General features: G+C 40.3%; 1 protein-coding gene across 1 annotated transcript in view; it reads left to right on the top strand.

Annotated features, from left to right (window-relative positions):
• The first annotated feature begins 294 nt into the window (after positions 1-294).
• Positions 295-25,950, top strand: part of LOC309885222 (amine oxidase [flavin-containing] B-like) — a 53,478-nt gene continuing 27,822 nt past the window's right edge. The window contains exons 1-3 of the mRNA XM_082774936.1: positions 295-420; positions 18,037-18,131; positions 19,106-19,243. Of these exons, the coding sequence (XP_082631062.1) occupies positions 375-420; positions 18,037-18,131; positions 19,106-19,243 (279 nt within the window). The 5' untranslated portion in view covers positions 295-374. The remainder of the gene's footprint in view (positions 421-18,036; positions 18,132-19,105; positions 19,244-25,950) is intronic.

Below are 25,950 nucleotides of genomic sequence, written 5' to 3'. Positions count from 1 at the left end.
GAAAGCCCTGACTGGGGAGCGCAGTCACTTGATCCTACAGGTCCTCCAGAGGCGACAACTCCAGTGTTGGCTGCCGCAGGTTCCCGCTGGTGGCCCTGGTGCGTTGAGCAGATGCCGAGGACCCAGACCCCAACATAGCCTTAGGAGAACCAGCAAACCCACGGTGACTACAACCTTGGGGCTGCGCTCTGCTACACCAGGGGCTTCTCTCCCCTCACCCTGCGGGAGATAGGCGAGGGAGAGCTGTATCCACCCCTCACCCGGGGCGGTGCGGTGCGGTGCGGGGCGGTGCTGCCCGCCCACCACAGCCGGCCGGGAGACACCGCCGCCGCCACAGGGCGGGAGAGGAGCGGCCGGGCCGGGGGGGCAGCGCCATGGCAGAGAAATGCGACGTGGTGGTGGTCGGGGGCGGCATCTCAGGTGGGTCCGGAGGGCCGGGGTCCCGGTAGCCACCCTGGGGGGATGAGATGAGCCCCGGCGGCCGCTCGGTGGGCTGCGGTGGGGATGGCGGCGCCGGGACTCCGCCGCCCCGGGAGCTGGGCGCTGCCCGGTGCCGGTGGGGGAGAGGGGCTGCGCTGGTGGCTTGATTTACCTGTAAAGTCACCGTCATCCAGGCTGAATGTCACATTGTACAGGTTTTATGTTATTTTATGTTATTTTATGTTATTTTATGTTATTTATTTTATTTTATTTTATTTTATTTTATTTTATTTTATTTTATTTTATTTTATTTTATTTTATTTTATTCATTTCATTTCATTTCATTTCATTTCATTTCATTTCATTTTTTTTTTTTTAATCATATCTTAGCCTATTTTATCCTATCTTATCTTATTTTATCATACCTTATCTTATTTTATTTTATTCTTCCGGTTCTTCCACTGTCCAGCCCCAGCATCCCCCAAATCCCCCCCAATTCCTGCCCCTGGAAGTTCGGGGCAAACAAGGGATAGGTGCTTCTACACTATGCCCAGGAGCATTATGCAGAGCACCTCAGTCACAAATCACTAGTTTAAAATCCTGGGGTCTTTTCTGTTTAGAGCATTTTCCCATAAAGGGAAAATGCCAAAAAAGAGCTGGATCATTTTGCAAGTTTCAAGTTCCTCCCCCAGCACAGGTATGATGGATTTAAGACTGTGAACGGCCCTGCAGAAAGCAACAGCAGGCCTGGAAGCCGTGTTGCACCGGGTGGCAATCTACTGCTTTTAGCCTAATCCTGCTGGAAGACCTGTGCATGCTCACAAAGAAACTCTCGTGCATTTTATTCACAGATGCACGTGCCCAAATAGATCGTGTTATGTGCAATTGTTTCTTTCTTCTGTGCCTTCGCCATATCAAACAGCTGCTTTTTGGCCTGTGTCTGTTGGGAGGTATGCAATATGATAGACCTGGTGCTAATGAAACGTTAATCTCATTAGTGCGTAGCGAATGTGCAGCTGTCCATGGATCCAAACAGCATCTCTTGCCAACCTGCAAACAAATTACTCAAAATGTGTCACCAAACATACGATTTAATTCATACTTTTTCTTTAATTGTGGCTTTTAATTTTTCCACTACTTATTCCTATACAGAATTTCTATGCAACCATTATATTAAGGTGTGCAGCATGGGATTATGTAGTGAATAATGCTGTGTTAGTTCCCCAGGCCTTACCCACAAGCTGCCAAGCCACTGATTATTTCCATAGACAGTTTGGTCCTTTAAACTCATTAGCATCATTTTCTAAGGATGGTTCCCAGATAAGAAACTGCTGAGTAATTATTGAATGTTTGAAGTTTGTTCATGTGGTTAGCAAAAATTAACTGACACTGTTTTGTGAAACATAACTGTAAGCACAGCATTATGGCTAATTTTTAACTTGTTTGACAATGACAGTATTACAGAAAATTAACCACTGGGAACTATCTATTCATGTCTTCTAAATGAAAACATCTTCAGTGGCATGTTTTTGTACAGATGCAACGCTACAGGTTCCTTCTCTTTAATGAGTTGGAGTCAAAGAGTTAGTGTAACAGATTTTAATAAATCGTTTTTCATTGTTGCCATGGGAATATTTTCATGGCAGGCCTGCGCTGCCTCCGTATGTTTTCCTGAAAACACTCTTGGAGCAGAACAGAGCAGCAGTACTGTGTCGTGTTCAGTTGTGTGCTTTGCTCTTCTCTACCTGCAGCTAAAAGCAAGTGGCAGGGTGTTGTGAGGAACCAAATTTCTATTCACTTTCTTCTAAACAAAATCTTTTCCAAAGCACTTTGCTCTCATGGTGTAGCAACTTTTCTCCTGCCCCCACACAGAGGCTGGAAAAATAGATACACATAAAAATCAGTAACTGCCTTCAGTGGCTTTCCTTCACCTTTTATAAACCACTCCTGATTCACCTCTGTCTTCTATCCACAAGTTTCTTTGTAAAAATCATTGGTCTGGCAGCCAGGTGATAAAAATATGGTTTTCCATCTCGTTGCTCTTATTGAAAACTCCTGCAGACATGCCAGACTGCTGCTGAGATCTTTCTCCTGTTGACTGGAAAATGAAGCATATGATTTTTGAAATGGGTCACTCTTTGGAGACCAGGTTTGTTATTGCTCCAGATTTGATTTGTGCATTCCTTTGGAAAGTCGCTGTTTCTAAGCTGACTCAGGAGCAGCCAACTGAGACTTTGCTGTTAGTGCCTTTAGGTGAGGGAGGCATCAGTAGCTGCACTGATGTAAAACAGCGGACTGCTCCCTTGACCTTCAGAGTAAGTGTTCTTGAGCTAGCTGTTACTGCCATGAGCACAGAAGTTAATCACAGAAGAAACAAGAAGTTGCTGTGCTGATGTGAAGATGTGAATAAACATGCCACAGACACACCATTCAGTTTTCTATTTGTTTACTATTTTAGGGTAATACAAGCTCCATTTGCACTGCTCTCACCCTCTTTGGCAGCAGTTCTGTCCATCTATTACTCAGATTTAGGTAGTATCATTTAATATATTAGGGAGGAAATATATTTCCTATATTTCCTATGTAGGGGAGGAAAAAAATGGCTGTGAAAAACCTAACAACATAGATGGTGGGATTGGGTGCACCCTCAGCAAGCTTGAGGACAACACTAACCTGAGTGGTGCAGTTGATACGATCGAAGTAAGGGACCACCCAGACCATCCAGACCACCCAGAGGGACCTGGACAGGCTTGAGAGGTGGGACCACGTGAACCTCATGGACTTCAACGAGGCCAAGTGCAAGGACCTGCATCTGGGTCAGGGCAGTCCCAAGCATGAATACAGGCTCAGTGATCAACGGATGGAGAGCAGCTCTGCACAGAAGCACTTGCAAGTAGTGGCGCATGAAAAATTAGACATGAGCTAGCAGTGTGCACTTGCAACCCAGAAAGCCAACCATATGCTGGGCTGCATCAAAGGAGGTCCCGTTTTATTGGTAAAATGTCTTCGGAAGGCTTTGACATCTTTTGTGAATGGCCTGAATTAAAAAGTAATATTTTATAAGAAAACTTCTCAACTTAAAAAATGCATATATATACAAAAAAAAACATATCCCACAAACTGTATGCAATATGATAGGTACTAAGGAATATTTAGTTTGGAAATGTAAAAAGTAGTTAGTTCCTCAGAGAGTTGAAACCTGCATGGTGAAAAAAAAATAAAAATCTTCTGTTTGTTCAGAAGCATCTTTTTTAATTTTTATTTTTTATTTTATTTTTACCATTATTATTGTGAAGGACTCCTGAAGCACGAGGATGGAAATGATTGAGAAAAGTATGGGGTTGTGTCATCAAACTTGCTTATCTTCTTAATTAATCAGACACTGGTGACAGAAATTTTCTTAAATCAAATTTTGGAATCTGTTCAGATATTTCATTTAAAAACTTCCTCCACATGTTTTCAAAACTGCCTTCCCGTCCCTGCTTTTGCCATGGAGACCTCTTTCCTTTGTTTATTTCAAAAGAACTTAACAGATTTTAACCTAGTGTTGCTCCAGTCATACTTAAGAAAATGCTTCTTGTAAATTACCAGTGTGTAGATTTTGCAATCAAAGTGAGGTTAATTTATTTTTCCTCAAAAGTGAAATCTTTTTTGAGTTATTCTGGTGAATAGCATTTGTATGCGTAGTGTTTTCCTGTTCTCAAGAAGCCTGATGTGTTCTTGTAAGTTTAGAACCAAAACCTACTGTAACGTAAAATATTTCTGTTTAAATGTTAGGTTTATAAAACATTTACATACCTATCATTGTGTTACTGAGATACAGTTTGCTCTGTGCTCTTCGTAAGTCTTGCTCTTCATTTGCATGAAGGCTTAATACACTGTAATTACTGTATCTCTCACTCCATCTGTGAGACAATTTCAATTTACTTAAATAAAACAGGTCAAGTGTTTTGGGGGCTATTATCTGAAGATGTTCAATCTGTTTTAAAAGAGACTGAAGCCAAGGGCAAAATTCTTATTTGAAACAAAACTGAGATGTTGCAAGAAAAGTATCAATGAGATTCATAGCCTGCACTACTTAATTGATGTTTTCTTTTTGCTCCCTGGAAGAAATTTATGCTGTCATAGTAGTCATCCTTTGGAAAGATACAGTTTGCCAAACAAAGCACTATTTTTGGAGAACATACCTAATATAGTGGTCCTATACTAAACACCTATTTAAAACAAAACAAAATAAACACAGGCATGGATGAAGTAGCGTAGATGATGCATTGGGTGGGATGATGCATGTGGGAGGACTGTGACCATCTCCAAGTCCCTCTCAGAGGGATGCTGCTGTCTCTGGGATGCATCAGGCAAAGAGAATCTGGGATGTTTCTCTATCAGCTGGCACTGTGAAGGTCTTTGTTGATATTTTCAGTTGCCTGTCTCTGCTACCAGGAGTTCTTCCTTTTGGTTTCAACTATGTTCTTGGCTACTGCAGAAGAACATGAGGCAATTAGCTGGAGCTTACCACTTGACTTAGATTTATCACACAGTCCTTGGCAATACACAGCAAAAGTACAGAAGGCAGCTGTGTAATGTTTTGAGATAGTTTGGTAGCCTAGGAAGCAGGGGCAGTAGTTGTAAGTCACTGGCCGATAGATACCTCCTAATAGGTTTGAAAGTTGATTTGATAAGAAGCTTTCTGTTCTGTCTGCAGGAACAACCTCATCTCCTAAGGCTCAAAGCTGTACATCATTAAGAAAAGCTTTTCCATTAACTTATTTAACTGTTATGAAAGGGTGGTATTAGGGAAAGTTTGTTGTGTTTACTCAACAAAATGTGAAAACCACCTTGAAAGGAGCAATAAAGGTAAATCGGGATAACAAAACTTTGTGTAAGCGATTCCTGAGTAACTAGTATGTGAAGAACTGCTGGAGAACCCAAGTTTGCGCATAGCAGTTGATGTCAGTGTTACAAACTGCAAAGTTCACAGGGTTTTCTTATCTGTACTGCTGAATTAGATGTTTTTGACAAACAAGGTTAGACAGAGAGGCTGAAAGTCCTTTGTAAGAAAGTTCAGTGCATTGTTTACTTAGGCAAACACCTGCAGTGGTGCTTTTAGTTCAGTAGACTTGTCTGAGTCTAGTTTAGCACTGGACTACCACCTAACCACACCAGAGGTGGTAGTAGATATTCATATACATTAATGTATGGGTCCAGCTCAGTTGTGTGCCTTGAGCAGATTTCCTGATTGACCCTACTTACTGCTCTATGGCATGTATCACAGAGAAAGCTCCAAGCATGCACATTGGATTCCTTTTTGCATAAGACCACATGCTCTAGGAGCTCACCATTTGAACTCCAAGCCCTAATGGGATGTTCAGCCTGTAGTCTATGAAGTCTAGTCTGAAATAAAGCACCTTTCATGGATATGACACCAGGTATTCAGGATACAACTGTTTTGCTCTGCAAATCTTCTCCTGTTGTCCCATATTATTTACTAGCATAAACACTGCAAACTTGCTTTCTTGGAATACTTTAATTTTTGCAGTTCAAGTGTAGTAACAAGGAGAGAGAAAACTGTTCAGTTTAGTGCTCTTCTTCAATGAAGGTGCAGTCAAAAGTAATTTAATTTGCCATCCTAACCACAGATGTGCACGTGCATCCCGTTTCCATCCTTAGTGTCTTCTCCTTGCCTACTTTTTTCTCTCCTCCCCTTCTTCCTTCTTTCATCTTGTAACATCAAGAAATTGCCAAAAGATCAAGTTCTGCATATTTATGAATTCTGATTTGTCAGTTTTACTTCTTGCCTTCATCAAGGACAGGAGTAATTTTAAAGACACATAATTCAGCCTGCTTACCCCCAAGCAGTGAGTGACTGTAGGGTCTGTCTCCAGCAAATGGAAGATGTTACTCACCGCAGAGATAGAAGTCCAGGTCAAACTCTGGTGCCCGCAGTCCCAGAGGTTGTGACAAGGAGCTCGCTGCTCTGGCTCCATTCTTGGTGTGCTCAGGATGTCTGACATTTGTTTGGGAGTGTGCAAGGATTTATGGATAGCAGGTGGGTGCTGGTTGTCTTACCAAAAGGTGGAAAACTGTGGCAAAAAGCCAGATAGGCTCATTTTACTGCTTTAGTAGACAGAAAGCCTGAGCAATGTAGGCTTGCACAGACAGCCCCGGTAGTCCCAGAGGTAAGCTTATAGCACCGCTTGTAGTATCATAAACCAGCAGAGAGTTTGCTCTATATTTGCATATCTCACACAGTAGCTAATGACAATGAATTAGGTCTTATGCATAATTTAGTCAATCAGGAAGGCTTTTCTTCTTCAGAAGTTACTATTGTGTATGTAAACGATCTGTGTGATTCTGGCATGCTTCCCACCACTCCATTTTGCTTCTCTGTAGCACAATTGACAGCTGTAGTGAAATAGTTGTGTTAATTAAAGATAAAAAGCAATAATGTGTCACTGCCCTTCTCCAGGAGGAGCTTGCCTTTGTGTTTTGTCTCCCTTCTGCAGCAGATACTTCACAGAGTAATACAGTGTAAATTTTACGTTGGTTATAGAAGTTTGCTAAGCGAAGCCATTGTGCATTGAAAACCTTTCTTTAGTTTCCCTTTACAGAGAACGTATCTTGATGTACTTACAAAGCACTCAGTTATACGATTTCTGAAATCAGTCATCATTCAGTTGGGCTTTAATTTCATGAGGAAATTGCATTCATTTCATTACAGTTTCAATCATTTAATTTTTATATAGCCATCTTCGAACTTAACGTGATTTTCCTCCTGGGCCGATAACCTATTTCATCCTTGGAAACTTATGTCAGATATTAAGGTTCTTGCAGCCTTATGAGATGGTTTTTCAAAATGTGATCATTCATCCAATTGACTGGTTTATATACAGACTGATGGGTCTAAGGTTTATAATTTTGTAACGTATGATCCTTGTTTAAAGACATATTTTGCTGATTTCAATGGTCAGTAGGAGCACACTATAGTACCTTGTTATATGAATCATTAGTGTCTTGTATTATTTTAAATAACCCATCCATGCACTTGTACGTTGCCCAGCTTCTGTGCTGTCAGTTTTCTGTGTCTCATTTGTGGAGATCCTGAGTTCTGGGTGGCCTAGCAAAAAAGTTAATGCTGGAAAGCGCCTGTCAAGCCACAGAGAAGTTGCCTTGCAGCTCTGGGTGGAGAGCAGGGGAACTGCTTAAGGACATGATGGGCCTCAGAGTTTTCTCAGGGCATTTGTGTCTGTTTGCACAGAAGAAGGAAGGGCAGGGGATGGGATGAGGGAACACAGAGTATAGACCATCCCTGGAAGAAAAGGCAGTCCAGTCTAGAGAGTTGAAGCTACTTTTGGTCATGTTATATATGGCTACATACATCTTAGATCTGCCGATTTTTAACACCGGCTTTTATAATGATGTTATACTCCAGAGATTGCATTAGTGAAATGGTTGATTAATTCTTTATTTTTATTTTTTACTGTTTATTGGTGCCATAGCTAAGAATAAGGAATGCACGGTGTAACACCTAGTCTCAGTGTGAGACAGAATGGTCCCTGCTTCGGAAAGCTTACTATGTAAGGATGAGATGAAACACAGACCTAAGCCAAAGCATATACGTCATCTGTGAAGTTGTACTGGCCTGGTGAACAGGCAGCACTGTTGGTGAACTGAAAAGTCTCTGGGTGAAAGCTAGTGGCTTGGTTAATTTCCATCTGAGTGTGCCTCAGATATGTCTTAAAAAAAAAAAAAAAATAATAATAATAATTTCAATGTATAATTTCAATGCTAAAGTTATGCTGTTATCTTGTATAATGATTTATATCTGAGCAAGGTGAGTATGTAGCTTTGCCCTTACTGCCTTACCTTTGCTGTGCTTACTCTATGTGCTCAGCAGCAGATGGAAGAGTCTGGCCTTGGTTCATTAGGGCCTCTGGCACCTTGCAGTTACAATGATTAGTTTATGATGGTGACCATTGTTTGACATCTCATACTTCGAGAGGTTAAAGAGTTTCATGAAGTTTTAATCCATTTGAAGCCTCCCTATCTATTAGTTTATGTCTGTACTGTTCATCACATTTTCTACCAATATACTCAGCTGAGAGTGAGAAGCAAAAAAAAACCTCAACCAAACAAAAATCCTTTGTAACCTCCTGCTGCTCAGCCAGCTAGTTTTTATATATGAATTATACCATCAAGCTAGAACATCAAATGTAGTCTTCTTGGTTGACTGCACACAGGAACAGCTGATTAAACAGCCAGTTCATACTATACATCCTGATGACCTGGGTAGTGTGCGTGTAAACTTGCAGTGTTTGCTCTAGTGATAGATCTGTGTTTGAACACATTGAATACTGGAGCAAGTCACCTCTTTTGTTCCAATATGAATTAATATTTATGAAGCTAGATTGCCCAGAGGCTAAATCAGTAACTTATGCTAAATAATGAGCACAGGTGAGGAGAGGAAAGAGTTGTAAAGTATTTTATTTTATTATCTGGGTGCTTCTTTGTACCTCTGTACTTCCTTCACCTTTCCCCCCCACCCCCGACATGTTCTATCAGAATGGTTCAAATCTGATGATAGTATTTTTTTATGTCGTAGCATAGATGTAGAATAAGTTGCTTAGCTCTTGTGCTTTCTCTTGCCTGCAGTTAGAGATGGAGGGAAGACAGTCACTTGGAAATCTTACTCAGTTTTTGTCTTTTGTGCTTCTCTGGATGACATCTGTGTTCTTAGCCCTTGGTATCTCAGCCCAATTGGTCGTTTACTTCAGCCTGGGAATAGTTCATCCTGAGCTGGCCCTCAAAAAATGAAGTGATCTCTTGGAATATCAGCAAAGAGCTGGCAGGCATGCATGGTGTTTATACAAGGATGCTGGTCAATAGTGGGTTTCTTCTTCATTTTTCTGTTGTTTAAATAGATAAAATGTTCACTAATCCTTGTAAACTGTAAAGGCTAATATTATCTAGGCTGTGTGTCCATGTGTGTACCTTCTTGTACACGTGTTATGTATAAGTAGATGATACAAGCTTCTATAGAGTTGCTAGGGCATGGCACAGTGAATATTTCAAAGTGACACTGACACTGGGACATGCTCTGGAAACATAAATCCATAATTATTAGGTGCAACTGAGTGACAGAAGTTCACTGAAGATCAAGCAAAAGATAAAGTAAAATGAACAGCCACAGAATGAGGATGTAGTTGCTTAGCTTTGCTATCTGCCCTGTGACTTGACCTTCTCTAAATGGATGCCTGTGAGTAACCAGCTGTGAGAGCTGTGAGAAATTATGTGCTACTCCTTAATGTCAAGATATGAGAGTGGTAGTCTGTTTTTTTCTTTCTTATTTTTTTTTTAACATCTAAATTCAAATCTATTTGATCAAGTGTTTTGAGCATTTATATTTTTCCTTAGGAGACTGAAAAAAAAATAGAGAAGAATTCTTTGCTTAAGAACATGCAAGATTTAACAAAAAAGCATTTCTCTTTTGAGGCAGCTGCTCATAATTTTGCAGAATTTTCCAAACTTAGGTTAGTCTTTTTTTTTTTCCCCATTTTCCTGTGTATGGAAGGAAGACGTCTTCTCCAGAGTAAATTTGGCTGGTATTTTATTTGCTTTTATATCTTTTTGTAACAGTAATACCTAAAAGGGTACTTTTAGTAAGCTATCTTTGTAGTGCCTCAGCCAGGAAGGGACTGAGTTATGCCCCGGTCATTGTGCTAAGCTTTGTTTGTTCTAATGCTAGGATATGTTTGATGTAGTACTACCTTGTCTTTCAGTTATCTGCGTCTGCTTTGCTTCTTTCCTCTGCCTGTTGTATTCAGAAGCAACCTAAGTTGTAAAGTAGTAGGATAAGGGATGATTTAAGCTGAAGGAGGTCCTGGCGTTGAAATTGTGAGATAATACTGCACTACAGATAATAATAATAGTAATAGTAATATAATAATAATAATAATGCAATTGACATGAGCTCTTCAGCATATCTTGGGGCCGTAACAAAGGACATGCAGAATATTTATATTTATAGCCCATAATATGAACAAAATACTGAGTATATGATTATTCATCCTAGAAATATTCATCCTTTGAAATGCTGGAGTGCCCAGTTTTGTCAAACTAAAATTTCACTGAAAACTTTGAGTGTAAAAATATAACAGGAGCTTAAGAGAATTCCTGGTCAAGGGCAGGACAGATATGGTTTCAGTGTTTGAGCTGAGGCAGAAGTGCACCAAAGGCACTGGGTTTCCACACAAATGCCATGAACTGTCCTCATATGGCAGTGTTTGAGCTCAAGGGGCTACCACTTGGCTTGTCTCACTCATCGCTGGCTAGGCTCTGTATCACTTCCAAGGTGTGATGCCTGGAACAAGTTTGTATAGAATGATTTTAATGTTAAAGAACTCTACTTAATAAACACAGCTCCCTGCACTATGGATATGAATCATCTAGAAGCACTGCCAGAAGGAAAAGATCACAGAAAGCTGAGGGCTGGGACTAGAATTGATGCTCACGTAAAGTCGCATTAACTCAATGGGATGCTCATTCTGACCTCAGTGACAGGTTACAGAGCCAGCTCTCAAATGGAAAATCTCATAGCCTCAGCTCGACAATGAAATGCTAACAAAAGTAAATTATATTTATTCATGGAGTTCTGTATCCTAGTCAGAAATGTTATGTCCTGTGTACAAATATTTTAAGTAAATGTACGTTTTAAACAGATAGGCAGATGGATAATGTCTTTTTTTTTTTTTTTTTTTTTTTTTTTTTTTTTTTTTTTCGTTGGGATTTCAGAAACTGTTGCTTTAAGATCTTCAGTGTTGTAGGTGAATGATATTCATGTTAATGCTATCAAGCATTACTACACAGTGATAAAGCTTAGGAAGACAGAGTATCTCTCCCCACACTACAACTACTTGCAGCAGAAGAGTTGCTTTGATACCTTTCACTGTGCTGTTCAGTGCACGGAGGTAAGGTATTGAGAATAACCAAGTTGACAATTTACAGAGACCCAGCTCTACCTTGTGCTGAGGTTCTGAACTATGATTTTGTCTCTTTCTTCCATGAGATTGAGTAAAATATCTAAAATACCTTTGTAGATATAGCCCAAATTGGAGAGGTGAAAAGGGTACCTTCACCCTGAAAGCATACGTGATCGAAGAGAAAAACTAAGTTAATAAAAGGTACTGTTGGGTTGCGGTACCTCATTATCCTTGTTGCCCTTTGCTTTTCAGAAGGATTACCATCAAGAACTCCTAGAGGGATCTGGATACTGCAGACCTTGTCTGCACTAAGGATTAAGGTTGCAATGAAGAAGGAAAGCTCACTCTTGTGCATTCTCACTGTTTCTGAAAGCACTTTGTCGGTCTGATGTGAACTGAGTTTCAAGCATTGTGCTCTTAGCTGTCTCTGTAGACCTCCCATTAGGATTCTGAGCATGTCCCTTGAATTTATAAAGGGAAAGTATTTTTCACAAAAGCAAAAATCCCTTGACCTTTCTGTGAGGCGAGGAAAGCTGCAAAAAACGCCTGTATCACCTTATCTCACCGAGACCCGGACCAAAGTCTTTTTTTTTTTTTTTTTTTTTTTTCCCTTACAGTCTTTACCTATACTGCCTTACAGGCATTACATTGTCTGAAGCCATTATTTCAATTAAAATATTTTAGCTGACTAATGATGAGTGACGGAGTTAAAGGTGACCAGTGCCAGGTTCAATCTCTCAGCAGCGGAGCAGTAATCAGATTGTGCTCATTAGAGTGGTCAACACAAACAAAAACAATGCTATTAAATTGCAGTTTCTGACACACTAATGCAATAAAGAAGCCATAGAAGGTTTCAAGGAGAAAAGCCACTGGTGCAAAATGGCTGCTTGGATGCAGATAAGAACACGTCTCTCCTCCGGTTGTAGTCTCCATCCCTTCTTTTACTTCAGTATCGCAGTGACATGCAAACTGTGTCCTGCTAATGGCACTGAAAATACAGGATGAATTGGGGACAACTCTTAAAAGGAGGTCAGAGAACCCTAAGGATAAGCAAGGAGGCTTTTTTTAATTTGAATTTTAGAGTAATTAGTTCTAAGCAGCAGCAAACAGAATTTTTCCATTAACTGATCTAATTTTTAGATGCTAGGAACTTAACACAGGAGATTTTCTGGTTGAAGGAGTGTTTCTCTTCTTCCCCCAGGATTTACCCTAACCGCTTAGGGCATATTCTTCTTTATTTCTTCCTATTGCCCGTAGTCAAACATGGCAATTATGCTAACCACCAACAAAGGAGTTCTCCTTGAAATGTCTTCTGTGGTGTATTTTGATAGTCAGGTGTGTTTTGTTTTACTGGACACAGAGCACCATTTTGGTCAAACTCATTTATTTGCCATGTGCATTTTGTATGTATTCCTGAGAAATACAACACCAGACCAGGTAGATAAGGGTTACTGTGTGAAGACATCTAGAAGCAGAGCAGTTGTTTCCCATTTCATCCCACAGCACTGTTGCTACCTTTGTAACTTTGTGGAGGTTTTGACAGATTTGATGTTTTGTTTGTTTGTTTGTTTGTTTTTGTTAACATTTCAGCTAGAATCATAGAATCATTTAGATTGGAAGGGACCCTTAAGATCATCAAGTATGACCATGAACCTAACAGTCCCAAGCCCACCATGAAACCATGTCCCTAAACACCCTGTACACTTAAATACCCCCACGGATGGCAACTCCAGCACTTTTCTGGGCAGCCCATTCCAATGTCTACTCACTACTTTCACTCTTTCTGAGAAGAAAATTCTTCCTAATATCCAAGTAAAACCACCCCTCGTGCAACTAGAGGCTGTTTCCTGCTGTCCTATTGCTCCTACTTCAGTTTTCATGATGATCTGAAACTCATTGCTTTCATTAGGAAAATAAAATTTCTGTGTCTCTGCTCAAAATAAGACTTCAAATCAATAAGACAAGTGCAAATTTTGAGGTTTCTAATGTAGCAGATTTTGAATGTCCATGGACCAAGGTGGTCTGACTAATATTTTTGAATGTCTCTGTTAAGAAATACTTGAGTTCATTGACCGTAGCAACCCTGAACTCAACTTTTACTAGTTTATATATAATCAGTTATGGTATTTTTTTATTTTTTATTGTTTTGTTTTCTGTTGGTCTCATGAAGAAGAGGACTTAAAGAAACATATCTTCAGCTTTGGACTGGAGGATGACTTGCAGTGCGGGCACACCTGCAAAAACACAGTGGAAAAATTAGAATTTGGCCCATGTTAAAACACCCATTGTCAAGGAGTAGGTACACTGTCAACAACGAGCTGAGCTAGTGTAGAGCTTGTTTACTATGTATATCCAAGTTGTGGGGGCTCAACAAAGGTAAAAATCAGCTCCTTGCCTTTTCTGGAGGCGGTGAAAATTTCTAGCTTACCTGTACAGATAAGGCTTGTATGCAGTGGCAAATGTCTGGTATGTGTTACAAATTTTAAAACTCCCCTGGCCAGTAGTGTGTAAACATACCTTTGATGCCAAAATAAATAAGTAAATAAAGAGAAAGGAATGTCAGCGATATTTATGAATTCAGGGAAATCCAGGTGTGAGTTGTGTAGGTGACTATGCAAAATCAGCGTTACAAATTTTCCAAGCAAGTACAGTACAAATATGATGGCAGCTGTTCTTCATTCTCAACCTATAGTTTTAGTTGGAGAGAGAAATTTTTAAGGTTATAAAAATAAACAACTTTCTGACAGTCATGTTGGAAAGTATTAAGTGAATGCCATTGGTTTAGAGACTTTTTTTTTTAATGTCTCCACACCCGGAATAAAAATTAAGAATTTGTGGGTGATTTTTACGATTATGTATATGAGAGAAGATAGATGCTTTGTTCCTAGAAGAGAGATAATATGATCTCTCATAGGATGATTTTTCATCTTATGAAAAAAAATAATGGAGGAAAAAGCAAATGTAATTTGGAGAAGTATCAGAGATGCAACTTCTGACATTGTCCTTTTATTTTCAATTTGTTTTATTTTATTTTATTTTATTTTATTTTATTTTATTTTATTTTATTTTATTTTATTTTATTTTATTTTATTTTATTTTATTTTATTTTATTTTGTGGAAATGCTAAGGTTTAAAAGGTATTTCAGTAAATTTGCTGATTCCAAGCAGAATCACAGCAGTGATACAAGATTCGGATCCATTTTTTAAACATGTGCTTAGAAATGCTTTTAAATAGATCTGTTTGACTCTAGGACTTCATTGCAGTCCATAATTCGTGAGGTCCAGAGGAAAAATGTGACTCTTGTCACACTTGTCAGTCCAAATCTAAGTATGGATTCTGTCCTAGTACAGAAATTCAAGATTACCATTTAAAAGACCAAATACAAATTAATTGCTCTCTTACTGTAAGGAAGGTGTGAAGGTTAGGAAGTGAGGTGGTAATGAAGCCGTCTAATCCAACGGTGCAGTTAGGGTGCTGAGTAGGCACAGAGATACCAGAGGGGAAAGAAAGAAGTTGGAAGTGGAGATGAAATAATCCTAGCGATTATTACATCTGGGTAAGATCTGCATGAATGCTAAGTGCTGCGTGATGGAGAAACAATTTTCATGGCTTGAACTTACGTTATAACATCCTCTGGAAGGCAATCGCTTACCAGTATCTCCAGTGGGAGCATTTAGATACCGGATTGCCATGGTAGCTGACGAAGGCTTCCCTGCTTTAACATAGTCTGAGGCTTCAAATAGGACCGTGCATCTTTGCTTCTTCATTGTCTGCATTAATTGCCTGCATGTTGCTTCTCTGAGCGGAGCTGCAGCTGGGGCTGCTTAACCATATACCATAACCACATACCATATACGTATTCTGTATATGAGGTTATGTTGCACTTCTGTGAGCTGTCCTGCCATAGATGCTGGACCAAATTCCTGTCCTCGGCCAAGTGGCAGAAGTGGTCCAGGCTTACATTGCAATTCAGATCAGGTTTGGTAGAAATGTTCCCGGGGAGGAGAGCATGGTGTCACTGTGTGGCAAAACATTATATAAGAAATGGGAGTAACAACAGCACTAGTCACATTTTTGGATAAGCTTAGCATTCAGATGTGGTTGGTTTCATCCCTTTTTAGCAATGTGGACAATATAAAGTATATAAATAAATTTAATCTTCCTCTTGCTAGTGATGGAGAGTGACAGGTGAGCCGGGGACAGCACTGAAACATCTGAAAGATGTGCAGGATTAAACTTCTCAGGATGAGACCTTACCTACAGGACAGTTGTGTGACAGATTTTTCCAGACTTCCTGACAGGCTCGGTGCATGCTTTATGGTTACTGGAGTATTGAGCAGAGAGAAGCCTCTCGCCCAGCCTCTGGCTCTTGGCCAGAAAAGAGATTGTAGTTTGTAAGGAGTTTCCCACAGCAATTCTTAATTTCTGAGGAGTGAGCCCCAGCCACGTGCCTGATGCTTGTCCACCAGTATTCATCTCCATTTTAATAAGCTTTTTTTTTTTTTTCTCTTCTGCCACCTTATCTGTCCTTGTATCGCTGTGGCTGAGAGCTCTCTCTCTGCAGCACCCAGCCCTCTCGCTGTTACTGCAGAAACACCCAACAGCCCCTTTGGGGGTCTATGGTCCAGCTCCATGAGAAAGAGTGAAGGGGCAATGTGGCTGTACCTTGGCAATACCAGGATGACAAATGTATGAGATATGAAAAACAGCAAGATACCTAGCTATTGATACTGTGCTGAAATGTATTTGCAAGAGCAGTCTTGCCTTATCCAGTCTTGTCCTGCACATGCCGCAAGGTCTGATCTGGTTCTTTGTAGTGCCATCGGGACCTCCGGAGCCCCTGCCTTCACTTCTTCCCCCTTTATCCCCGGTGTTATGTGTTTGGCATTTCTGTTAGTGCTGTGGGAAAGGAGCTGGAGGGTGGCTGTGTCCCCTGCCTTTGGCAGCAGTTACCTGTGCAAACATCGACTTGAGTCTAGCCAACTCTCCTTTCACATGCTTCTCTGTTCAGCTCCTGGGAATAATCTTGCTCTGTTCCCAGCTGTACTGATATGTTTATTCATTAGATTTTCATAAAGAAAGTCAAATCTTATTCTGCTTAATCAGTGTTGGTCACTGACTATTATTAATTGATTAGTCAATATCAGTTAGCGTGATAAGCCAGCAGAAGCCTTTCCTGATAGCAGCCTTCAAATTACGTATTCATTCTGTAAATTATTAATAAATACTATTGGTCTTGTCCTGGCTGATCAAATATTTGTCTTTTCTAAAAAGCAACATTTTTACTTCTTTCTTTGCATAGTAAGCAATATTATTTAGGAGTTTTGTTGTCTATTTTTCCTTCTAGAACCAATCTCTTCTCAAAAGTTGATAGGAGATCTTTCCCATGTTTGCACACCATGACTATTTTAACTGTATGTTGTTCTTCCTTGGCATCCTCAAATATTTGTGAGGGTCGTCAAGACTACTGGTTCAGCCAGATGTTTTTATAATATAATTTCCTCAATAAGGAAGTATGGAAAGACCTTGATAGCAGTGTCATTATTGATTTTCTCTACTCACTAGGACTTCTGTGAAAACCTAAGATAAATAAGTTCATGAAGCTGGAAATAAAAGCAGGATAAAATAATCTTTTAATGGAAACATCTACTGCCTTTATTTATTTTTTTTTCCCCAGAAAATGCGAAAGTCCTTTAAAAAGATAGGTGTACAACATTGTCTTTCTTTACAGGTGGGGAAGCGAAGAGCTTAAGTGATTTAACCAGCTTAGCTTGGTTGGTTCACTGCAAGTGCTGGGAACAGGACCTGGGTCTCCTGGTCCCAAGCCACTGTCTGACCACCAGGATGTTCTCTAGCACCTTTAGTAGCTCTCATTAATACTCAGTCTATCTAGGGTTGCTATATAAAGGCTGTATCATCGTCATGCCATTTCATTCAGTCGTGCCATGCTAGCTTTGCCCATCTGTTTTTCCTGCCAGTGCTTTTGCTGTTTCTTCCGTGGCTGCCTTACGCTTAGAACAATCTCCTTTGACTCCACTTTTACCTCCACCTCCTCAAAAACTACATGTACTAGGACATCAAGAGGAAACCAATCGCCTTCTGATGGTGACGAAGCAGAGACCCAGAAGGGATAAATAAATTATGCTGTGTGAGTGTGGCTTCTAGCCTGGTCTGTGCTCAACTTTATTCAACGTATCCTACCAGTGCAAGAGGACCACACTACCTTTCAGAATGCATCTCTTGCTGTCCCACCAGAAAGTCATCTACATGTGACCAAAATGAGAACCTTGGTTGATACAAATCTCTGTTTATTTGTGATGAAGTGGAAGACAGATGTGATCTTATGGAGCTGAGAGATGGCAAGTTGCATTCCCTCCGTGTTATACATCCTGTGTAGTTCCCATCATTCCCATAGCGTCTCGACTCTGTTTCTGGAGGGCCTGACTGATATTTTCTCTGCAATTGTAAGGATTTATGCCATCAAAACTAAAATGAGATGTTCCCTCATGTATTTCCTTTGCTTCTTTTTTTGGTGTCTCAGCATCAGGAATAACAAGATGAAAGAAAAATGTGTGGAGAAAATGGATAAGGAATGAAACCAGTTCCTAGCCCAATTTTTAATTGTTTCTTTTCTTTCAGGTCTCTCGGCAGCCAAACTGCTGACTGAGTCAGGCTTGAATGTGGTGCTGCTGGAAGCCAATGACAGGGTTGGGGGAAGAACTTTCACCGTAAGGGTAATTATCTCCAAACCCATTTGTGCTCTATTTATACACACATAGTGTATACTATACACATGTATAATGAAAAATTATGCACACGTATGATATATATCTCTATATTATAAATATGCTATGTGAATAGTGTATATAATTTTATTCATTCATTTATTTAACTTCCCTGCTAGTGGTCCTACTTAAGGGAAAATTGCCAGAGCACTAGCAGGTGGGAAATTTCCTGATACTGTACAAGCAAGAGTAGAAAAAGAGAAGCAGAGTGATGGGACAGACTGTTCCCATGTGATCTGCAGGCTCTGGATTCATCACTCTGTTCCTCTGGGAAGAAGAACATGATTAGCTAAGTTTCAGAATCCTCTCCCAGGGAGAGATTCAGGTGAAATCCTTATGAAAAGACACCTTTAAAGCCAACTGTGCCATGAAGATACTCAAGCCGAACTGTAACACACCCTGTGGGGAGCAATGTTGGTTAAAGGCATGGCAGAGGTAGCTGGTGATTAGAACCAACCTGTCTCCTTCACTCCTTTACCGTGTGCCCTACCTGGACTCAGGAGACCCTTTCCCATTCTGCTTGCCAGAAAGCCTCAGCTTTGCTGTTCCCCAGTATAGTCTGTTTGAACTAGTCGCTGGTGAGACCAAGGAAGAACTGCACAAACCTCTCTAACTATTTCTTTGTCTGCCTGCCAGGGTCTTCTCATTTTTGTTGAATAACCCAATTTTACATTACAGTCTTATAACAGCTGGTTATGAGCTCCATATCTGAGATTCTTGGTAATTGCCACTCCCGAACCCTTAACAAGAAAATGGAGTTTTCCATGGGGAGAGGAATCTTTGCCAAAATGCTCTAGGAATGTTTCCATTGAGTAATTCTTCTGGAATGCTCTTTTAATTTGTCTGGTATTTGCAAAAGGCTTATTTTTCTAATCTTTTTTTTTTTTTTTTTTTCCTTTTGTGTGTTGTGTGTGATAAACTAGAATAAGCAAGTTAAATATGTGGACCTTGGAGGAGCCTATGTGGGGCCAACACAGAATCGTCTCCTGCGGTTATCTAAGGAGTTGGGAATAGAGACATATAAAGTGAATGAAGTTGAGCACCTGATACACCATGTCAAGGTAAGATGCTCTCAAGCCTGCTGCTGTAGACAGACAAGTTGTAGTGATCCCCTTTCTCATCATTTACCAGCTGTGCTACATTGGAGTATACCAGTTTCAGTATGCATCTTCTGAGTTTCTTGGAGAAAAATAAGTGTGCTGGTAAGGAAGAACTCGTACAAATTACTATATGCATGCACGTCTGGATGTATATGCATCCTGGTAACTGATGTTTTGGTTCAAGTCTGAGCTACTAGTTAAAAGCTATCAAAAATCTTCAGTGTTTCTGAACAGTACAACTGTGACTGTTGTGTACATGCCAGCTTTCATATAACATGCACAAGGTATCTGAAAGGTCCTTTCACAAGTCTGGGAAATGAGAGTATCTGGAATCAGGCTGAAAGTTTCTGAGGGTAGGCTTTCTAAATCAAGGGCAGCTATTATCCTGACTGAAATAAACATGTCAGGATAAATCTGTTTTGTGGATGGGGAAACTAAAGTCCAGAGTAGCAAAAGGCATTGCAATTGGAATAGTGAATGTCTCTGGCAATCCAGTGTTCTTGCGTGGGCAGATCCAAACAGTCTGGGACAGGAAGCTACAGTAAGGCTGATAAAAAGCCTACATTTTCTTAGTCTTCATCCTATGTTTTATCCAAAAGTGGATTCTTCCTCCTTTTCTGTTACAGAGCAGTGTTGCACTTCCATAGAAAAGATACTTTCTAAGTTAGTTCTGAGGAAGTTAACATTGAGTTTCATTATATCCTTATGAAAAGACATTGTGCAATGACTGGCAAAATATTTGTCAGATGGTAGTTGGTATTTGATCAAAGGTTAAGGAAAATGTTGACATATTTAAACTGACAGTGATAGAGAAAAGGTGTTTTACCACCTGTTTTCAAGAACTTTTCCCTCTCAGTTTTTATATGTATAAAAAAAAAAAAAAGAAGTATGTTCTCAAAGCACTTTGGTACGATGACTACCAAAAATTACTCCTGGTGTGGTAGAACTGATGGGTACATCCTCACTGTTCTGTTAAGTGTGCTTCTGTTATCATCCTCAAAGACAATTTTTCTGCTTGTTCACACTATTTAGCCTTCAGAGTCTCCTCCAGCAGGAAGTTGTGCCATGAAGGGAAAATTAATGATAGAAGACAACTGACATGGCCAGTTTGGATGACCATCTCTTAGGACAACCTTGCTGTCCTAGCATGGGGTTTTCCAAAATACTACCAGAAGTCAGAGAATCACAGAATCACCTGGGTTGGAAAGGACCCACAAGGATCATTGAGTCCAAGGGTCATTGGCTCCACATAGGACCACCCAAAAATCAAATCCTGTCTGAGAGCATTGTCCAAATACTTCTTGAACTGTGGCAAGCTTGGTGCTGTGACAACTTCCCTGGAGAGCCTGTCCAAGTGCCAGACCACCTTCTTGGTGAAGAACCTTTTCCTAGCACCCAGCGTGACCCTCCCCTGTCCCAGCTCCATGCCATTAAGTCACTGAAGCATACTTGGTACTGCCAACTCTGAAGCTGACTTGTGGGCCTCATCTGTTGTCAGCAGCAAGCACAAGCATGGCTGCTAGTTTTGTAATTCAGACCCCATTTCCTCTTTGGGTCTCTAGGAAGTAGGTTTTTAGGAGGGATACTGGTATTAGCATGCTGGTTGAAATGATGTTTTGTTTTCCAACAGGCTTTTAGAGTGAGGAAAACAGAGAATGGCACAAAAGTAGGAATTTGGGCTCTTGTCAAGGATAATCTGTCTTTCGCTTGATCACAATTGTCTTATTACATGAATTGCCAGAGGCAGGTCAGGTTGTGCGTAGCCTTTTGCCATCATCTGTGGACACCTTTTAGCCTAGGGCTGGGAGTTCTGGAGTGAGTCAAGGCTCTCAGCCTTCCTCTCTACCCAGCACTGACAGAACTTGCTGGCATTGGGGGATATATCCAGGCTGGCAGAGGAGGATATGCCTTGGCTTTTTCTGTGTGTTGGGCAGAGAAAGGGCTTTGCACTGCTGCACTAAGGCTTATCCCCAGCTGAGGACTGAGTCAGCAGTGTCCTTACAGGCCTTAGGACTCAAGTCAAGAGAACCTATGCATCAGTACAAATCCTGTCTGGAAATCCAGAGTTGAGAGAAGACACTGCTCCAGGAGGCATTAAAGTCATCCAAGCCTGGGGTATGGGATGTTTGTCACTTTGACTGATGCCTGCATCTGTGAGTTATAGCTGCAAGCAGTTTCTGGAGGATGTATGAGGAGGGCCTGGACTCACACAGACACCCATGTGCTTGTGCTGAGACCTGCAGGTAGATGCTGGTAGGACATGGGTGATGTCCTTAGGTATAACAGGGCGATGGGGCATCTGTGATAATTTGGTATAGGCAAGTAGCTTGGCAGAGTCCTGGCAGGTATGTGTGAGATTGGCACCATGGCTACACAGACACAAGAAAACCTTCAAGGTTTCCATTCCAACTTGGGCTTGGATCAAGGTCTACCTCACAATTAGGCAGGTTTCTTGAAACTGTGCCCAGTCAAGTACTGAAAATCTCCAAGGAGAGACGTCTCACCTTTTGGTGGTGGCTGCTTGTGGGAGAACTCCTGAGGGGAGGCAAGAGAGAAGTGGTCAGAAAGAGGAGTGTGTGCCAAGACTCCCTGGTAGCCAAGAAGGAGTGAAAGAGGACATACTACACAGTCAGTAGCTACTCATTGGAATCTCCTAATTCCATTCATTTTTAATCTATTTCATTTTTGCTACTATATTTACACAACTGTGGGGAAAGTATTATAATAGTTAAAGAATTGCAGTTAAAGAATTAGAAGACAAACTCTATACAGTAAATATATGCATCATTGTGTGGCCAAATGAGTGTAATAACCTTCAAACGTCTGCATTTCATGTTACTGTAATCCATTCCTTGCAGGTCTTTCACTTTCAGCCATGTGGCCTGCCCTTACTTTCCCTGCATATGGACAGTACTCTTATGTGCTCCCTGAAATCCTAACGGTACTCTTAAGTCATACCTTATAAAACAGATTCCAAAATATATAATGGTCTGTCACTCTGGCATGAATTTGAATTCACCTGCTGACCCAAGCTTTATGACTAGGGTCAAATTTAATTAAATTCTGGACCAAAAAAATCTCTCCGAATCCAAAAAGGCAATGAAACCTAAAGGTATTAATTCTTCTCTAACTACACTATCAGGCAACACAGTGCATCTTGTAAAATCAGCTGCTGTTTTTACATATACCCCAAGGCAAAATCAAGCCTTTCATAGTTAATTAAATTCATTTTAGAGGCTTTTTAATACAAGTAATATATGCAGCTTCTTTGTACTACAAAATGAAAAGAGTGCATTTTGTTGATCTCTGGGAGGGTCTCTGCTAATTAGGCTTTACCAACTTGATTAGGTTGTGTATTTTCTTCCCCTTTAATCCTTTTTAATACCAGGTTCTATTGCTAGAATATTTTTGGTCTTGCTTATGTTGTGTTTGATATCTTCACAGAAACTCAAAATTATATTTCTTGCCTTTTTTTTTTTTTCATTCCCTCCACTGGTTAAATGGCCTTTTTCATGGTCTTTGAAAGGAGATTAGTATGTTCTTTTCATTTGTGTAAGTGCTGGTTCATCAGCCTCAGTGAGAAAATTAGGATAGCTCTGCAAGTTGTATTTGGTAGGCAAATTGCTGTCTGAACACCATTGCTTTTTGATAGCATAACTGAAGTTAAGTTTGTAAATCCAGATTAAAGAAGTAAAAGCAGAAGTATCTGAGTTGTCAGCATCTCCTAACAGTGATCTCACCGGACTGGTAAGCAGATATGAAATGCTCCTTAAATCAGATAATTTTTCCTTATCTACCTAGGAGAGGATTCAAGGCCCTACCTTAGATAGGTAGATCTGCAGCTTTTGAGCACTTTTTATTTCCCTCTCCAAAATGTCTTCGAAAACCAAACTAAACTTCATGCAGTCCAGGTAACTTTTACCTTTGCTATGTAAAAGTCTCTGGAAAGAGGTGTTAAAATATGAAAGCATATCAAATCATTGTATAGGTTTAATTGAGAACAGATTTACTTGGTTAATCCAAATTGCACTTCACTTTTGTGCAGTCCAAATAGCTATGCAAATTTACTGCACTTTAAAGCACAGACCTTGTGTTATCAAATGTGACACAGGTTCCTTTGCAAAGCAAGGTAACTATGGAAGTGGTTTGCTCTGCTACCAAAACTCTGTGTACAGAAACATTTGTTTGTATGACTGGATTGCTGAATTAATCTTTTTAAAGCTTGATTCCTTCATATACAGTAAGGTTGCTCTGCCTTTTGTCCTGCTGTGATGCTAGCTGAGCACACTCTGATCCCATTTTCACTGATGGAGAGCTTGCATGAAAACTCGGCAACACAGAAGGACGAGACTCCTCTTACTGCCTATGTGAGACCAACAAAACCTGTTTCTCAAAATCTGATCATTAGTCTGTGGTAGATCCCCCACTGCCATTGATGCTCATTGTCGTTTGTTTTTTCCAGATCTTTCTTCCACCACAACTGTCCATGGGGTAATACCGTGATCTTTTCTGGAATTTCCCCAGACAGCAGCATTGTTTTTAGAAAGTCACTGTGTTTTCTCAGTGCAGGTAGTGCTAACAGCTAGCTAGGTGGCTAGTTATTTGGACAGTACATTGCAGGTGGAACATTCATCACGTGATGATAATTGATATAAGCCCTGCTAGTTTTTTCCTTAGCATCGAAAGGCAGACGTAAATACTGTGTATGTCCAGGGAGATCTTTCAAGCCAAAATGCTGGGTGAAACATTAAACATCCCCTCTCTAGTCAGCAGACAGGATCTTGGCAGAGAGTTGCTGGTCCCTCATTACCACAGTTCAGTTTTCGTATGAGGATGGACTTTCGTCATGTTCCTCTGCCAGCAGCACTGGCTAGAGGTATCTGAATGCATGTCATGCCCTCTCCAAGGTTAGCGCAACCTTCATGCGTGTAAATACAACCTGGCAACTCTGAGGAGATTGCTAAGGTGAACTGAGTCTGCAGGATATCACTGGAGATGAATATTTAGTCTTATACACACAATACTTTTAACTAGGACCACAAATCTGCTCTAATGTTAGCAGGCTACATACTGATCTACAATAGATATGCAGAAGAAAAAATTTACAGCCCTCTTGGGTGTCATTCATTTTCAGCGCTATTGTGTTTATTAAAATGCAGTTTGCTGTGGTCTCATTCATGAATAAAAATGTGATGGCCCTGTTGTATTGGGATTTAATTAGCAGCAAGATAAGTGATTGCTGTATCTAAAGTTAGAGAATTTACTGAGGTTTCTTCTGTGATATCACTGATACATGCACTAAAGCTAGGCAACATGATTTATTTAAGCTTCAGCCCTGCTTCTTTGCAAAGCATCTCTTGGTATAGTATATAATACATACTGTAACAGCTTAAATGGATTTTGAATAACTGCATAAAAGCTCTTTCATTTTTCTTTTGTGTATCTTAATTAGAGTGCATTCAGAGAAGAAAAAGTATGAGAGACTGAGTTACCATCAGTTTAAGTGAGGTGAAGTGTCATCATATCTTTTTCTTTTTTTTTTTTTTTTATTTTTTCCCTGACAATTTGTAAGCAAGAACTTAGGGAACTAGGGAGAATCATCTCAATCATGAAGAAGCTGGCCATTCGGTGTCTTGAAAAGGAAGCTAAGTAAATTTGAAGACACTGAAATTACTACTGGGCTTTGGCACGTTCATGTGTACTTGCTGGAATATGGGTCTGCACTGCTTAAACTCTTTCATAGATATAAGTATGCAGGCATTCCTGTCACAAAACACCATGCCATTATTCACTCACTGATAGCCTCAGGAGACGATCTGAGCATTGACTAGGCTGAGGTAGGTGAGAGTATGTGCTAGACTCACAAGGGATGTCCTCCATGCTGTGAATGAAAGCGATCATCAGCAGGAATATAGAAACGGCTGGTCTTGTTGGACCTGCCCTGTACATAAAGGGACATTTTCCCTTTTTTTGTGCCAGCCACCTGGCAGTAATTGCAACAACTTAGTTTGTAATTAGGCCTTTTTCTAATTAAAAATGGATAATATTTGTATTACAGCAGCCTAAAAGGGTCAAGATAACGTACAGCAAATCTGCAAAGCAATCTCTGCCAAAGGGGACCATAAAAAAGGGTCTTACAAGAGATGTTTATTGATCAGGAAAATTGGCTGGAAGGCTGACAGCTGTGACCTCATGGCAGCATGAGGATGAAAGCAGTAAGGCAAAATGAACTGGAAATAAAGTATGCATTTCTTAATTAAAACTGAATGCAAAGAAACTTCCTCAGTTTCAGCCCTCCCAGACCACAGGGTCTGTTTCCTAGGAGATAAGGAAAAGGAGCTCTGCTTCCACCTAGCTTATTTAATTCAGGCTGCTGGGAGAAAAGCTTCAATTGCATTTGATTACAAGAACTGATTTTTGTTTCCCTTGGGAAGCTGATTGAGGTCTACAGAAATACAGAATACATGTGTATTTCATACTGAAAGAACTGGCTGACACTGCTGGGTTTCATATGTCTGTAACATTTTATGGAAGGTTTCATTTTTTAGGTAAGAAATTTTAGAACCTGGAATATCTCAGAAACAAAACCAGTGAGTCCAATATTTTCTCCTGTGTTAAATACAGCATTCTTACAGCATTCTCATTTTGAGAATTTGTGCTCAGTTATG

Source organism: Aythya marila (assembly GCF_965140915.1).
Source record: "Aythya marila genome assembly, chromosome: 1".
NCBI classification, from domain to species: domain Eukaryota; kingdom Metazoa; phylum Chordata; class Aves; order Anseriformes; family Anatidae; genus Aythya; species Aythya marila.
This window is presented reverse-complemented; position numbering and strand designations above follow the sequence as displayed.